The sequence below is a fragment of the Mytilus edulis genome, chromosome 12 (assembly GCF_963676685.1).
Source record: "Mytilus edulis chromosome 12, xbMytEdul2.2, whole genome shotgun sequence".
Taxonomy (NCBI): Eukaryota; Metazoa; Mollusca; class Bivalvia; order Mytilida; family Mytilidae; genus Mytilus; species Mytilus edulis.
The window spans coordinates 31,862,446-31,880,897 of record NC_092355.1 but is presented as its reverse complement, the minus strand read 5'-3'; the positions used below and the strand labels follow the sequence as shown (position 1 = coordinate 31,880,897).

General features: G+C 30.0%; 1 protein-coding gene and 1 long non-coding RNA gene across 2 annotated transcripts; both read right to left on the bottom strand.

The window, feature by feature from the left end:
- Nucleotides 1–7,787: 7,787 nt before the first annotated feature.
- Nucleotides 7,788–17,403, bottom strand: LOC139497575 (cholecystokinin receptor type A-like). The gene is made up of 2 exons (XM_071285806.1): nt 16,414–17,403; nt 7,788–8,015 (listed from the first exon to the last, which is right to left on the bottom strand). Exons 1-2 carry the CDS (start codon nt 17,401–17,403, stop codon nt 7,788–7,790), a joined length of 1,218 nt encoding a protein of 405 aa, XP_071141907.1.
- LOC139498260 (uncharacterized) lies at nt 8,289–16,163 on the bottom strand. The gene is made up of 3 exons (XR_011657869.1): nt 16,034–16,163; nt 12,848–12,910; nt 8,289–8,727 (listed from the first exon to the last, which is right to left on the bottom strand). It is a non-coding gene; the product is annotated as an uncharacterized lncRNA (long non-coding RNA).
- Nucleotides 17,404–18,452: the final 1,049 nt, after the last annotated feature.

Sequence of the window (18,452 nt, the reverse complement as noted above, 5' to 3'; positions counted from 1 at the left end):
CGAAGTACTGACTACTGGGCTGGTGATACCCTCGGGGACCGTTTGACAGAAAAAGACGGATATGTTCTAATTGCCGCAACTATAATCCCGTCCCCTTTTCATTGAATTTGAACTAACATGAGTAACACGACGGGTGTCATATGTGGAGCAGGTTCTGATCACCATTCCGGAGCACCTGAAATCACCCCAATTTTTTGTCGGTTTTGCGTAGCTCATTATTTGGTTTCAATGTTGTGTTTTGTGGACTGTTGTTTGTCTGTTTGTCTTTTTTTTTTAGCCATGGCGTTGACAGTTTATCTTCGACTTATGAGTTTGAATGTCCCTTTCTGCAAACGAAAATGCCTGAACCAGGTCTGGAATATGACAGTTTTTATCCATTTGTATGATGTGTTTCAGCTTTTGATTTTGACATTTGATCAGGAACTTTCCGTTTAGAAATTTCCTCGGAATTCGGTAAATTTGTGATTTTACTTTTTTGGTATCCTTCACCTCTCTTTTACAAACCACCAAAATACTTCAATTTGTTAGTGTTTAAATGGTTTCCTTGTTCCTGTACTTTGTAACAAAATTGTTTTCACCAATAAATATCCGCTGATTGAAGGCGTTAGCAACACATTGTTACCCTATTTTCAAATGTATTTTAAGGCTAGATATTCAAATCCGAATAAAACAGATCTAAATCAACATTTGCTAGAAGTAAACTTCGATCACAGATGTGTAAAAAAAATACAATAACTTTCTTGTTAAATTCTTTTTTAATCCGAATTATATTTGACAGAATTTTATTTTATGATTTTAATCCATGTAATGGTACCTCAACTTAAAACGGTAACAATCAAAATTATGTACAAAACATCCATCCGAAATCTCTATATATTTCCGTCCATTTAATTTGTTTTCAGTTTTTGCCAATTAATAAGTGGAATTATAGTAATTTGACATGATTTATATCTGAAAATTAAAATTAGATTATTATATACAATGTAATGAGTGAATCAGTTGACGGTCTTGTACGTCCTCTATCACAACTTTCTTGTTACTGTTCTATCCTTAATCCGATGAAGAGTTCCCTTTTTTAATTGCCGTGCCTTTGTTTTGCTTGTAATGTTTTTCATTCGATTTCCAGATGTATCATAACTCTCTCAAGTAAGTTATAAGTGTAGCAAACTTGCAAATCCATATTTGAATTAAATTGATTTATTTTTACAAATTTTGAAGGGTTTGATAATTCAATCTAACAAAAATAGTTGCCTTATGTCTTTATGTTTAACAATAACGAATTTTTAAATATTGTAATCCGGCGGTCAGCGAGCAGTGTGTTTGTAATCAATACTACATAGTTTTAATTGTTATTAACATGAAGTACAGAAACATTGTATTTAAATCTCTTAAATCCTTAATTTCTAAAACTATTTCGGCCACATTTGTGGAAATGACAATATTTCACAATTCACTGATTTATGTCAACTGAACCTTATCATTACTATGTAATCTGCTTAGAAAAGACAGTTCTCAAATACAATGCATTTTATTTTGTACGCCAAACACGCATTTCGTCTACTTAAGACTCAACAGTGACGCTCGAATCAAAACAGTTAAATGCAAAATAATTAGAAAAGCATTAACTACTTTTGATACCAAGAATATGTTGGCACTTAGTACACCAGGGGAAGTTAGAGGAATTAAAGATAATTTGATTTATTTTCTTAAATAATTGTACCTCACCTATGTTAACAAGTAACACTCACATTTACAAAAACCAATAATTATTTCAGGAAGAACTACCTATGCATGAAATTTAGACGGCCTTCATATAACCTTACCTCCTGATAAACCCTGCTAGTAATGAAAAATACTTTTTTTAAATGCCCTATGCAGAGAATCGAACAAATCAAATTAAAATGTTGTTTTTTGTAAATTTCCTGTTTTGTTTAAAATAAGAGAATATTTTTCGTTTTTCGTTTTTCTTTTGAAGAGTTAAGAAAAAAAACCTCCTATGTCCTTTATTTGTATGTGTTCAAGCAAAAAGAACCGGAAAAAACATCAAATGAAAACAAATATACACTGACTTTGGACTGACATTTATAAACTCAATTTGTAGAGATATGTAGATTGTTACCATTTAAGGTTGACTTCTCATTACATGGATCTAAATTGAAAAAAAACAATTTGATCTAAATAATAAAACAAAGCCGATATTTTAATAATGAACTCTCTAGCAAATATGTGCCGGCATTTTCCCTCAGATATTTCGAAATGTCGTTTCCGATTTTTAAGCCCTGTACTTAAAATACATTTGAATTATGAAAAAATGGTATCTTTAAAATCACCGGACATAAATAGGTCATAACACAATTGAAACGAAGCACAGAAACAAGGAAAATATTTTAACAATATATTTCATTCGATTCAACTATTGTGTTGTGTTTCGAAGATGTTAATGGGTTATATTTTCCCACCTATACATCTACGTCATTCACAATAGGGGAAATATAAGAAATAGTACAAGCTCCTAATTCTCTCCTTTGGTACTTACCAAAAAGAACGATAAAATATCCATCGATGTATTAGAGAAATAAACTTCACAAAGTTCCTTAAAAACGATGTATAGCCGGGTTGTCCACAATTTCAACTATACATATGACTATGTACATTCGCGATTCTACAATATGTCTTTACCATGTGTATACCTATATTTTGGCATTGCACAAGGCCATGTTTTTCGTTGACCCATAATAAAATCTTAAAATTTTTGACGCATATTGATTGAAATGTTAACCATAATTCGAATGTTGTCTAACAATTTTTTAAAGAACCTTAAGCTTTTCCTAGTTCAGATACATATTCATATGCAAAATAAGTTAGCTGTCGATTGTTAACATTCATTTGTGCTCATAAAACTCAACAGAATAAGCAACACATTAAATTTATTAAAAATATTTGTTTGATGTGCTTACAATGGTTATGATCATGGCTGTATACAAAGTTGTAAGCACACTTGTTGTTTGAACGAGGCTCGGATCAACAACTTAAATATGTGCGCATATAAATCAAAATACAACATATTGATATAAAATGTGTAAGTTTAGAGTTTAATTGTTGTACAACAGCTAGAAAGTTACAATACACTTAGAAAACAAGCCTAATCACGTATTACTGTTTTATATTATAAGAATCATACATTTTGTGCTATTATTTGTTTTAATTGTTTAACTGTTGATATGTTTTCGTTAAACAGGCCAAACAAACTTCTTGTCTACTGGTGTCATGCGACTCGCTAAAAAGAAAAGTGGTTACACGATCTCTGGCTAGCATTTTTGATTCATTGGTCACTTTACCATTCAAACACACACATATTGTCTGCATTTGACATGAAAAATTTCTCCGCCATCGAATTATTGCAATTGTCACATACACGTTTGTGAATACGCAACCATAATGGACGACTAGTTAATTTGTTGGTGTTAACGCAGTATACTAACACACTATATTTGTAACAGTTTATGATATACCAAAAGTTAATATAGTGTGTGTATTTAAAGCTGGATCACATTACTTAACAAATATTAACTAAACAGAAAAAGCTTGATAGATAGTTACTTTATCGTTTTCAATAAACAATTCAAAAAGAATTAGGCATACAAATGACTTCTGTTGAAATTAGCAATGTTTACAGTATAACATTTGCAGATGGTCTTTATAATCAGTTTTCAATTCATAAATAAGGAGAAATGACATGAATTCGAAGGAAACAACAATCCATCGGGGACCTTACAACTTGGATGTAAGCATATATGAGTTTTTAGTCCCTGTACGGTCTTTAAAAATTAGTTAAAACCATTACATGTAGTAAGCTGTCAAAGATGACAACATTTATAAATGTTTAACAATGTAAAAGACAAAACCCAAAGTCCTCATGTATGATTAAAACGTTATCGAAAACAAATCTGATAGACAGCAAACAACGACAAACATTAACATAACGTTAGAAGAAACTGATAAAACGGATTAACTGTCCACATGGACAAGTAGCACTGAAAACAACTACCAAGAAGATAAAAGAAACAAAGTAAAAGAACTCTCAGTTACTGAAAACTAGTTCAAAGCCAAATACAACTTTTTAATAAATTGATTGTTCAGACAAATTTCAGTCAATACACAACCGGTTACGTATAAAGAAGTCATAAATCGGCTTTAAAAGATGACCTTATGCAAAGGCAATATATAAATATATTAAAATGTTGTTTTTTGTAAATTTCCTGTTTTGTTTAAAATAAGAGAATATTTTTCGTATTTCGTTTTTCTTTTGAAGAGTTAAGAAAAAAAAACTCCTATGTCCTTTATTTGTACGTGTTCAAGCAAAAAGAACCGGAAAAAACATCAAATGAAAACAAATATACACTGACTTTGGACTGACATTTATAAACTCAATTTGTAGATATGGAGATTGTTACCATTTAAGGTTGACTTCTCATTACATGGATCTAAATTGAAAAAAAACAATTTGATCTAAATAATAAAACAAAGCCGATATTTTAATAATGAACTCTCTAGCAAATATGTGCCGGCATTTTCCCTCAGATATTTCGAAATGTCGTTTCCGATTTTTAAGCCCTGTACTTCAAATACATTTGAATTATGAAAAAATGGTATCTTTAAAATCAGCGGACATAAATAGGTCATAACACAATTGAAACGAAGCACATAAACAAGGAAAATATTTTAACAATATATTTCATTCGATTCAACTATTGTGTTGTGTTTCGAAGATGTTAATGGGTTATATTTTCCCACCTATACATCTACGTCATTCACAATAGGGGAAATATAAGAAATAGTACAAGCTCCTAATTCTCTCCTTTGGTACTTACCAAAAAGAACGATAAAATATCCATCGATGTATTAGAGAAAAAAACTTCACAAAGTTCCTTAAAAACGATGTATAGCCGGGTTGTCCAAAATTTCAACTATACATATGACTATGTACATTCACGATTCTACAATATATCTTTACCATGTGTATACCTATATTTTGGCATTGCACAAGGCCATGTTTTTCGTTGACCCATAATGGAATCTTAAAATTTTTGACGCATATTGATTGAAATGTTAACCATAATTCGAATGTTGTCTAACAATTTTTTAAAGAACCTTAAGCTTTTCCTAGTTCAGATACATATTCATATGCAAAATAAGTTAGCTGTCGATTGTTAACATTCATTTGTGCTCATCAAACTCAACAGAATAAGCAACACATTAAAGTTATTAAAAATATTTGTTTGATGTGCTTACAATGGTTATGATCATGGCTGTATACAAAGTTGTAAGCACACTTGTTGTTTGACCGAGGCTCGGATCAACAACTTTAATATGTGCGCATATAAATCAAAATACAACATATTGATATAAAATGTGTAAGTTTAGAGTTTAATTGTTGTACAACAGCTAGAAAGTTATAATACACTTAGAAAACAAGCCTAATCACGTATTACTGTTTTATATTATAAGAATCATACATTTTGGGCTATTATTTGTTTTAATTGTTTAACTGTTGATGTGTTTTTGTTAAACAGGCCAAACTAACTTCTTGTCTACTGGTGTCATGCGACTCGATAAAAAGATAAGTGGTTACACGATCTCTGGCTAGCATTTTTGATTCATTGGTCACTTTACCATTCAAACACACACATATTGTCTGCATTTGACATGAAAAATTTCTCCGTCATAGAATTATTGCAATCGTCACATACACGTTTGTAAATACGCAACCATGTTGTTAGCAATCATAATGGACGACTAGTTAATTTGTTGGTGTTAACGCAGTATACTAACACACTATATTTGTAACAGTTTATGATATACCAAAAGTTAATATAGTGTGTGTATTTAAAGGTGGATCACATTACTTACCAAATATTAACTAAACAGAAAAAGTTTGATAGATAGTTACTTTATTGTTTTCAATAAACAATTCAAAAAGAATTAGGCATACAAATGACTTCTATTGAAATTAGCAATGTTTACAGTATAACATTTGCAGATAGTCTTTATAATCAGTTTTCAATTCATAAATAAGGAGAAATGACATGAATTCGAAGGAAACAACAATCCATCGGGGACTTTACAACTTGGATGTAAGCATATATGAGTCTTTAGTCCCTGTACGGTCTTTAAAAATTAGTTAAAACCATTACATGTAGTAAGCTGTCGAAGATGACAACATTTATAAATGTTTAACAATTTAAAAGAGAAAACCCAAAGTCCTGATTTATGATTAAAACGTTATCGAAAACAAATCTGATAGACAGCAAACAACGACAAACATTAACATAACGTTAGAAGAAACTGATAAAACAGTTGGAAACGGATTAACTGTCCACATGGACACGTAGCACTGAAAACAACTACCAAGAAGATAAAAGAAACAAAGTAAAAGAACTCTCAGTTACTGAAAACTAGTTCAAAGCCAAATACAACTTTTTAATAAATTAATTGTTCAGACAAATTTCAGTCAATACACAACCGGTTACGTATAAAGAAGTCATAAATCGGCTTTAAAAGATGACCTTATGCAAAGGCAATATATAAATATATATCATAAGTGTTCATAACTGTATTGCAAATAGTTATGATTAGATCTATTAAAACATTGTAGAACAAAATCTATGTTTTCTGTAAAGTTTATAACCTAAACATTCATGCATTTAAACGGTCATTAAGATTATATAGATGGTATCTAATTTCAAGGGCTCTATAAAATTAATCATGGTGAAACGCCGATTTTAATATCCCGCTTGCAACAAGTTTTCCATAGCTACAACCAAATTGTCAAGCCAAATATTTGTTTCATTGAAAGTATTTACAATAAAGGGTTTCAAGTAATTTGTTATAACGAAATCCCTAATAGGTCATCAGTTATATTCAAATTACGCTTTCTGAAAGCTAAAACGTACTGAAACAAGTTGGTTATATGGCGGCTATTTTCAGCCTTCAAATTAGTTGATTCAGTAGAGCGTTTGATTGTTCAGATTTTATGGATTTCCTCTTTTAGAATTTACCTAAGAGTTCGTTATTGTATACACATATTTTACAGACAGGGACATATACATGTAAGAATTAAGTCAAATCCTTTTATTTATACGAGTATATGTTACAATAATATTTTGTCCATACATTCTAGTTTAATACAGTTATCTACATGAGTATAAAAGACTCAATTCAAAAAGATATGCGATTGTTAACCATTAAAGACGACATGAGCTAACCTTCCGATGTCGAAATTAGTCAGCGCGATCTGTTTGATTGCACTGTCTTCCAAATATTATATTTTATTCGTAACAATATAATGTGGACATGTAACATGCAATAAATATATTTTATTGTATAGCAATATAATATTTCCCACAGAAAGTAACCAAAAGTTAGCGTGCAATAAATTCTAATATTGCACTAGTGCAATAAATCTTCAAAATTCATGACGTCACCAACAATCAAATCTTAGTTTAAACCAGTTTTCACTTTTAAATATTATATTGCTATACAATACAAGGGTTATTGCATGAATATTGGGGAATATTGTCCCTCGTAGAACATATATTGCACTCGCAAGCTCGTGCAATATAGAATTCTACTCGGGACAATATTCCCCAATATTCATGCAATAACCCTATAATATCAAGATCTAATAGTTGCACATACGATATTTTGATAATACTGTTCCCCTTGTGAGATATTCTCATTAAAAATTCATATATTCACGTCTTATTCGAAAGAAAGTCGAATCAGTCTTATGCCGGCGAGATTTTTTTCTTCACAAATATTTTTCCGTACAGTTTCAAGCATTCCTGTCGAAACGTTCTATCAAAGAGACAAAATACGATAGAATTGGCTGCATTGTTAACAAAATATCCGCGCAGTAAGATATTGGATACGATAAAGTTATGTAATACCAAAAGATCAAAATAAACAATCATGATTAGCAATTGTAAATATTTGTATATAATTATTTTAGATAGCTTATTTTTATCACAAGTAAAAAATGAAAAAAAAAATGAGTGTGATGTAATAAATGATTACATACATTCAGGGATGAATATTCATGAAACTAGAAAATATGAAATAGTTAAATGTAACACAAGATACAAAAAGAATGAATTTGTATATAAATCGCCTCACATTGAGTCATGTATGAATAATAACAGCAATTATAATACAGATTATTTATTTGATATAATTCAAGATATTAGAATTCAGAAATGTAAATATAAATACAAGTCCAAAACAGTATATTCATATCTATTATTTATTGTCATATTCATCAGACTTAAAGTTCTGATATCACACATTTTGTACAATCTATTTATAGAACATTACATGTTCAAATGCTTGATTACACATAGGACATTCTCTTTATATTGTTTAATTAAAGATGTCCATTTGTCAATAACTATGTCTCACTTATCAGCTACGCCAAGGGATTTTCCGTTGATAACTAATTTGTTGAAAATACATTCCAATTCTAAAAATAGAATAATCTCGACGATTGCTAAGTACATTCCAGGTGATATTATTATCTTTCACTATTCACATAATACATCCAGTTTCTTTCAAATTAAATCCACTTATGGCATATTCTATAAACACAGCTACAAGCAGTTCGATTCCACGATATTCGATCACTGTTTTTATTCATGCCAAGCCTTTATCAGTGTCAAGGTCGTTAGGCAGCTGAAAAAAGAAAACAAGACGTGCTATTTATTGAACCAAGAAAATATGTTTCCAAAAAATGTATTATTAAAATGCATCACTAATCAAAAGAATGAAATGAATATATCATACCTAAACGAATATAAGCAGACAATTTTATATTGCTTAATATTACTTGTCAAATTTAGTACATGTTTACACAAAAGATACTGCTCATTTTATATAGAAGACATTAATTCATGTTCTAAAATACATGTATGTATAGAACAAATACTTTATATAGATTTGAGTTTATTTGATATATATATATGCATCTGTATTGTCATACAGGAAATTATTAGCTTGAATATGTTAACATGCCAGTATTTTAAACACATTTCAATTTTAATAAGAAAATTATGACAAAAAAAATACATATTTGCTCCTTAAATTGTCAGGGTCTTGGTGCAAAAGAGAAAAGACAAAGATTATATATGTGGATGAAGTATCAAAAATGTAACATATTGTTTGTACAGGAAAGTCACTTTACAGACAAATTGAAAATAAATTTAGAATATGAATTTAAAGGTCAACAATATCACAGCTTTGGAACCTCACAATCAAAAGGAGTCTCAATCTTCATAAATAATGAGATAGATTGTAAATTTATAGATAAATTTCAAGATGAGGAAGGCAGGTTAATCCTTTTAAATATTGAAATTGAAGACAGTATATATACCTTGGTAAATATTTATGCACCAAACATACCCCAAAAAAGAAATGTCTTCTTTAAAAAAGTTAAAGATGTTATAACTAAAAATAGCTTAGGAATGGTCATTATAGGAGGAGACATGAATGACACCTTAAGGGGGTACCCAACACTATACCCCAAAAAAATCCTGTTGTTTAATTTTTCTTAATTTTTTTTCATTGATAAACTAGGCCAACCTCAACATCTTGTAAAAATTTTAAAAGATTTGAACCATAGGTTTAAAAGATTTGGCAACTCAAATATGGCATCTTTTACATACTAGTATCGGCCAAAATTGGAAGTTTCTGAAATATGGGTATAGGGTTGAATTTGTTAAAAAATTTAAAATTTAATCCTAAATTGACAATAGCATAGCTAATAATGATAGCTGAGGTGAATATTAGTTTACTGATACCTCTTCCTTGAAAGTTTTTTATTCCGGATTTAAAATTTTGCCAGAACTTTAATAGGGGGTATCAGAATCAGCCCCGAAAAGTGAATGCTGTGCTTCTAGTATTTGAAGAAGATTTTTTTTTTTGAAAAAAAATGTGTCGTTTAATTTTTTCATAAAACTAAGCATTTGGAGTGCTATACTAGTCGGTTGTTCTTGCAAAATTATTTTAAAATTTAACCATTAGATTTTTTGGTATTTAAGTTTAAATTACGCCCCACCCTCAAATTGGTTCATTAAATAAGAGCAAAATCTATTCAAAAAGTACATAATGGCCATATTTTTGTTTGTCTTTAGAACTAGGCCTTAGCTATTTGGCATGTTGATGTATCATCACAGGGTTAAGTGTCTTGCATCATGATGAGTTTTCTGTGACCTTCAAATGTGACCTCAAGGTCAACTTTATGGGTTTTTTCCCGTGAAAACACAACCATGTAGGCCATAACTTCTTTGCCTTTTGACCTAGGCCTTACATCTTTGGCATGTGGATGTATCATCATAAGGTGGTGTGCCTTCTTGAAATTTTGACCTTTATGTGACCTTGAACTTTGACCTCAAGGACGATAAATATGGTTTTTGGTAAGAAACACTTGTACGGGCCACGACTTTTATGTAGTCAGTATGAATTCATATTTTATTTAAAAAAATCATATTACACAAGCTTTAATCGACCATACAACAATATAGAAAGATTTATGACATGTCAACCCATTCAATGCACACGGAATAAATAATGGACATGTAGTCATATAAAATTGTTTGAAAAGGGAATCGTTTCTATTGAAGCGCAGCGTACGTACTTAACTACTCAACAGACAGCAAAGTGAAAACTTCCTAGAAATCAAACAGTAGGAGGAGTTATGCCAAATAACTATATACCAATAATGGGACTGACGGAAGGACAGACGGACAGGGGTAAAACATTAAACCCCCACCCCCCCTGACTTTCGGTTGCAGGGGCAAAAAAAGGATGTAACTGATTTTTCATTTGAGATACGAGCTGTTGAAATTAAAAGCATGACACGCCAAACATACACATGATTCATCATGTTCATAGGGAAAAGCTTTAAAGTTGGCAGATGCTTTACATGATCAAGATTTTCAATTTATTGGTCTTTTGGCCAGATTCAAAAATATACAATTCAAAACTTAACGACAAAACCATTGGTGCAAAGAACCACGGCTCATAAGAGATGAAACAGAGCTGACATCCTTATACTGTTAAATTAAGATCGTTAAACATAGAATGTTTTTAGTATTTCTGCAGAGGTTATGAAAATTAGATACAACTGGTTTTTAGTTAAAAGCACGGCAGTTACAAGTTTCTTATTATTTTTGGGGCCCCTTATTATTATAGAGAATGATTACTCTATTCAGTAATAATCTTGAATTGAGACTTGAGAAGAAACATTTTCACTTGTCACTTGCAATAACACCACACTTTCTTTTTTATATTTATTTCAAAATTGCATTTGATAAAAAAAATTCGGAAAGATACACAAGTTAACATGACACATGCACAACAAAAGAAAATAACAAATTTTGCTATCCCTTCGAAATTTAAATTTGATAAAGCGAAAATGACATGTTCTATTTATATATCATACATGTGTAGTTTCAGTTTCAACTATGATTCTAAATATAGACTTTACTTTCCCTAAAATTGCGGACGGAATAGAAGACACCCGTTAATTTTCTACACCTGTCAGGATAAAGGTTGGAAAAAGATACTAGAAAGATATAGTTTTTTTTTATTCAGATGAATTAAGAAAGCAAAAATATGTGTAGTGTTTTTTTGGACTGAAAAGGACGTTTTTTCCCTTCTTTTTGCCTTGTTCCGTGACATGTAAATGATGCACTGGTGGTTGATTATCCTTCTGGGTATCTTCTTACTTTTTACATGAATATAAATCATGCAATAAATATTCAATTGCACTTTAAAAAATATGACAGCAAGTATAAAATTATAAATTATTCGTAATCTTGTTTTACATTACTACATGTATTACTAAGGCCATAGTGTATTTCCTTAATGAAAATTGCAGGTCCGTAAAAGAATGAAAAATAAAAAATGCAGGACAATAATGATGATTACAACTATAAAAAAAATGCAGGACAAAATTTAAAATCCTAGCCCTCACCCCCTCAAATCAAATGGTAGCATCCTTAGACTTTTGACTTTTTGTACTTTATTTCATTTTATTTTAAGACCTAGGCATTGCCAAGTAAAAAACAAAAACAGTTATGGTACTTTCTCTTTCTGTTTCCCTCCTTTTCTATAAACGTCCTGGTTTTCTTTCGGTAAATTTATTTCACTTTGAAATTTCCCTATAATGTCTCATTGAAGATTCATTTATTGAAAATGAGTAACTTTAAATGAATTAAAAGATTAAAAGAATAACAAAGGGTGTACAGCTGGTCTTAGCAATAATGTAAACATTCTAATCATGATCTTTTAAAAGCTTACATATTGCACATAATTTTAAAACGTAGTAATGAATCAGACTATGAGTAAGAGTTATCTTTTCTTAGGTGTTCTGTACCCCCTTAACTAATATAGACAACAAGCATAATATGTCAAAAAAGTCCTTTAAAGAAAAAAAAGCTGTACACAGCTTAAAATCTTTAATAAAAATGCATAAGTTAAGTGATATATGGCGAGAAATACATGGTAAAAAAATACAATTTACTTGGAGAAGGAAAAATAACATCAATGAAGCATCAAGAATTGATTTCTTTTTAACCTGTCCTGAAATACGAACTCAAATAGAATCAACAGACATAAGACCAGCCATTATAACCCATACAGATCATCAAGCAATATCTCTTATGATAAACTGTAGATCACAACAAAAAGGAAAAGGATATTTTAAAATAAATAATAGTGTTTTAGAAAATAATGAGTATCAAAACATAATTAAAAAACTTATAAAACAGTATGAATGTAAAGTATTACTTACCAATGACTTTGGGCTTCAATGGAATCTCTTTAAAACAGAGGTGCGAGACTATACTATAGCATTCTGTAAAAGGAAAGCACAAAACAATGTAAAAGAAATAAACATTTTAGAAAATAAACTTAAAAAATTAAATGAATGTATAAATTTGAAGTGCCAAGAAGATGTTATTGCCTATTTCGATGATGAAATCAATAAATTAGAAAACAAACTTAGTAATTTATATGAAGCGAAAACTAAAGGGGCACAAATTAGATCTAGAATTAAGTGGGTGGAAGAAGGGGAAAAAAATACAAAATTCTTTTTAGGATTAGAAAAATCTAGGCAAACAAAAAAAACAATAACAGCCCTTAAAGATAAAGATGGGGAGATACACAGAGATCCTACAAAAATATTGCAACTTGAAAGAGAATTTTATCAAGATATATACAAAAGTTCAAACCCTAACATAACTTATATTAAAGATTACATTATGAATACAGAAATTGATCATAAATTAACCAATAAAGAAAGTGAAAGTATGGAAGGTCTATTAAGTATCCAGGAATGCACAGAATCTCTATTTAAAAAGAAACTCAATAAAGCCCCAGGCATTGATGGTTTAAGTGTAGAGTTTTACAAGATATTTTGGGAAGATCTGAAAGAATTTGCTGTTAATACATTCAATTTTTCATATGAAAAAGGGGAGTTAACTAATTTACAAAAAATAGGAGTTATTTCCCTTCTACATAAAAAAAATGACCCACTATCTTTAGATAACTATAGGCCAATAACATTATTAAATGTAGATACAAAGATTGTAGCTCAGTCATTAGCACAAAGAATTAGTAAAATATTACCACAAATTATTCATGGGGATCAAAATGGGTATGTAAAAAATAGATATATTGGATATAACATTAGACAAATTCAAGATATCATTGATTTTGCAGAAAAATTCAACATAGAGGGAGCTCTTCTTTTCTTAGATTTCTCTAAAGCTTTTGATTCTTTAGAGTGGGATTTCATGTTTTTAGCTTTAAAAAAATTTGGATTCAAAAGTTCAATGTTGAAATGGATTAAAGTTCTATATACTGATATTAAAAGCTCAGTTATAAACAATGGTTGGATTTCAAAACCTATAAGCATTTTTCGTGGGATTAGGCAAGGGTGCCCATGCAGTGCGATAATTTTTGTAATTGCTGTTGAAATTTTAGCATGTAGGATCAGACAAGATCATGACCTCAAAGGCTTTGAAATTAAACTTGATGGCAAAACTCACACATTAAAAATTAGTCAACTAGCAGATGATACCACTCTTTTTCTTAGAACAAAACAAGACATTTCAAAAGCACTTAATATGATTGAAACATTTGGAACATTGTCAGGTTTGAAATTAAACAGAGCTAAAACTGAGGGTGTTTGGCTTGGGAAGCAAAAAAACTGCAAAGATAAACATGAAAATATTAACTGGACAAATATACCTGTAAAAAGCCTAGGTATATATTTTGGTCATAATAAAAAAGAGTGTCAAAGATTAAATGCTGAAAAACTTTTAGAAAAATCAGCTAAAATTATTCTAAATTGGGAAAAGAGAAACTTAACCATGATAGGAAGGATAACAGTTACTAAATCACTAATTATTCCTAATATTACATTTTTAGCATCTGTCTCAACCATAGATAAAGGGTATTTAAACCAGTTTAAAAAAATGATATATGAATTTTTATGGAATAACAAAACAGAAAAAGTTAAACGCTCCGTAATAAGTTACGACAAATTAAATGGGGGATTAAAAATGATTAATTTAGAGAAATACATAGAAACAATAAAAATAGGTTGGATTAAAAGATTAAATGCAGAGCAATTCTTAAACTGGACGGTAATACCAAAATTTTATTTAAACAAATTTGGAAATAATCTTCTTATATTGCAAATGAATCTGGATAGTATAAATTCAATACCAGATATAAAAAAGATACCAGAGTTTTATCTTGATATAATCAAAGTTTGGATCAAGAACAAAAATAATAATAATAAATACCCAAAAATCTACAGACTAATCCGCCAACAAGTTATTTGGGGAAATCAGTGGATAAAATTTCAAGAAAAAACATTATTATTCCAAAAGTGGATAGATAGCAACATAATATACATAAATGATATCATAGATGAATCTGGAAATATAACAGAAAGATTTATTAGACAAAAGCTTAATAAAAAGACAAACTGGATTACTGAATTTTTAAAATTAAAAAAAGCTATACCAAAAGAATGGGTTAAAATATTAGCTAAACAATGTTCAAGAACAACTAATGTACTAACAGATAATGTTGTGTATATTTATGACAAAGATAACTTTAAACAAAATATAAATAAATTAGAAACAAGTAAAATTTACAAAATACTATTAGAACAAGATAAAGAAATACCAATTGGCTTTTACAAATGGAAGAGACTACTAAATTTTGAAAACATAGAAAATAAAGCTCAAAACATACTAAAATTTGTTCATAATTGTTTGAAAGAAAATAAATTAAAAATGTTCAGATCGAAACTATTACATTTTATTCTTCCAAACAAAGTTTTATTAAAACAATGGAAAATATGCCAAAACTCAGACTGTAATCACTGTAACATTACAGAAGATTATGAACACTTTTTTATTACATGCCACTTTCTTGATAAATTTTGGAAAGACATATTTAATCTGTTAGAAAAATTTAAACTTGGAAAACACATTTTAACACTAAAAAATTTGATTTGGGGTTACAAAATAAATGATATAGAATATTATGATATTAATTTTTTTCTTACAGTTATTATATTTTCAATTCACAAAATACACTATTTGTCAGAGTTTAGAACAAAAAAGATAAATGTATTTTCTGTTTTTAAAACTGAGTTTAGAAATAGGCTCGTTCTACAAAACAATTTTTTTAATCATGAAAGAAAAGGAATATTAGGAAAATTATTTAAGTGTATTTGAATTGTTTGAACTGATAACATGGTTGGTAAAGTTATCATTGTGTATTAATTAATTTATTATCTAATTTTGTATTTATTTATGATGCTTGATAGACATTAATTACAATATTTATATTATAATCTGGTACGCGGCATTATACATTACAGAAAAAAACAAAAAACAGCATAGTTGTTCTTTGATTACCGTACGACTATTATTCTTTCAAATTATAGCTGTCTTACCTGAATAATGATGTAGATCAAAGATAATTACAATCTTTTTCGATATTGATTGAAAAAACCGTTATCCGGAAACACATGGAAACTGATAGAAGTCATCCCAAACTCGGATGAACTATGAAAATTTTCCGAAAATAAGACCAGATAATATAAATACTTTTATTAATTAGAATAGCATTATTTATCTATATTGATGTAATATTTATAATATTTTGTAAACGACTAACAATATGCAGTTTATCTACCTGAAGAATCCCTGAACTTCTGGTACTAATGAAACAGGGACCTTCACTGAGATAGCTGTGTCAGTGGAGTAATTGTTAACAGCGAGCAATACTGTTGTTGAATAAAAAAAAAAAAAAAAAAAAAAAGATATTGGATACTTTTTGGATAATGTTTTTATATATCTTAGGATTCATTATGTCAACCATTTTCTTGAAAACATACACCAAATATCCTATTAAAGAAACGGCGGTTGCTATCACGAGGCTAATGGTCAATCGAATCGCATTTCCAAGATTGTGTGATGAATTAGTAGACTTTTTCTTTGTCCTGTCGACACATCCAGTTTGTAATTCACTTATTTGTAACTCTTCATTTTGAATAGATGAAGTAACCTGAGCAACCCCCGATCTTATATTAGAAGGTGAAATAGAAGACGAATTTGATTTCTCTCTTAGTGATTTTCTCCATTCTTTCTGAGTACAAATTTCATACAGTATTCTTCCATATGAAACTATGCACACGACAACGCAAACCAAACCGATACTTCCTACAATACTGTAATAACCTCCTGCATTATGTATATTTTGATATTCTAATAAAATTCTGCAATCCATGCCGGACAGGCCTAAAATTTTCGTTTTATTTTCATTAAGACCATAAAATACTACGGCTGGAATTGATAATATCACTGATAATACTAACAGAAAAGCAGATATAGCATTCGACCTTTGTGAATTTGTAATAAGTATCGGGGAATTTTTAACAACTATCTTATATCTTTCAATAGCAATTGCAGTCAATAACAGTGTGGAAGCCCTGGTACTAATGTGACTAAGAAATTTAAAGAATTTGCAAGCACCGGCAGATGCAAATGTGTAGTTGTACCGCATGACAAAGTTCTCAAAAGGCATACCAAAAATACAAGCTGTAAGATCAATAGAGGCAATCCAAATGATTAACACTCGAACGGAATAGTTTGATATGATCGGTGATAACATATATACTAATATCGTGTGTATATTGCCAATTGTTCCTACGACCGACAGAAATATGAGGAATATTGTAGCTGGAATGCAGTTGTCCAGAAACTCTTCATATTCTATCTCACTTAAACTTGTCCGAGTTCCATTTGTACCATTTGATGACATTCTGAAAATCATATAGGAAAATATGATATATATATATATTAGACAGCTGTTTCATCTCTTTTCATTTCAACAACATAAAATAAAATATCTTGCATTTTTTTAATTGGATATGATATGACCCTTAAATAAAAGATAGAGTTCATGTAAATTTTATTTTTGAATACGAAACACAAACGTGACAAAATGATGATTTTTGTGTATAAAGTCAAAAGGGAAAATAGTATCAAATGCTCATCAGGATGAGATCATGTAAATGTAAATTAAATAAGTACCCTGATTTGCAAAAGACACCGACACTTCGGTGTTGACATGAATATCAACAATGTGGTCATTTTTTTTTTATTTATTTATAAATTTCCTGTTAACAAAAGTTTAAATTTTTCGAAAAACTAAGGATTTTCTTATTCCAGGCATAGATTTCCTTAGCCGTATTTGGCACAACTTTTTGGAATTTTGGATCCTCAATGCTCTTCAACTTTTTAATTGTTTGGCTTTATAAATATTTTGATATGAGCGTCACTGATGAGTCTTATGTAGACGAAACGCGCGTCTGGCGTACTAAATTATAATCCTGGTACCTTTGATAACTACTAGCCATATATTTTATGTGTTAGTTCACAACAGTTCTCAGCGAGATATATATTTCATGTAATAGATAGTACTATCGTTTGTTCTCACGTCTATGCTTTTACTCATAATTATCGCATTCCTGGTGTTGTAGCTTATACGAATTTTTAGGTTTGTGGGCTGAGCAACCTAGGATCGAATACACGGTCTCCCAAGCTCGAGGCATGAACGCGGGATTTGACCATTTTCTTACTTAATAGCATGGCAGTACAACTTTGCTGTAGATGAATCGGTCATTTAGACATGTACAACATCATCTTAAAACTATGTGGACCTCGGTGATCGAGTGGTCTTAGTAGTCCAACTACTGTATCATTAGCTTGTCAACCTTATTTTATGAGTTGGAAACTCCGCACGCGGTAATTGTGTTCGAATCCAATCTTAATTGACTTTAGTTGTCAGTTCTCATGTCGCAAATAGGT

Coding starts and splice junctions, on each gene's coding strand:
- LOC139497575 (XM_071285806.1), bottom strand. CDS start 17,403: ATGTCATCAAATGGTACAAATGGAACTCGGACAAGTTTAAGTGAGATA. Junction 8,016..16,413: donor ATAAAAACATTATCCAAAAA/GTATCCAATATC, acceptor GATAAAAATAAG/CTATCTAAAATAATTATATA.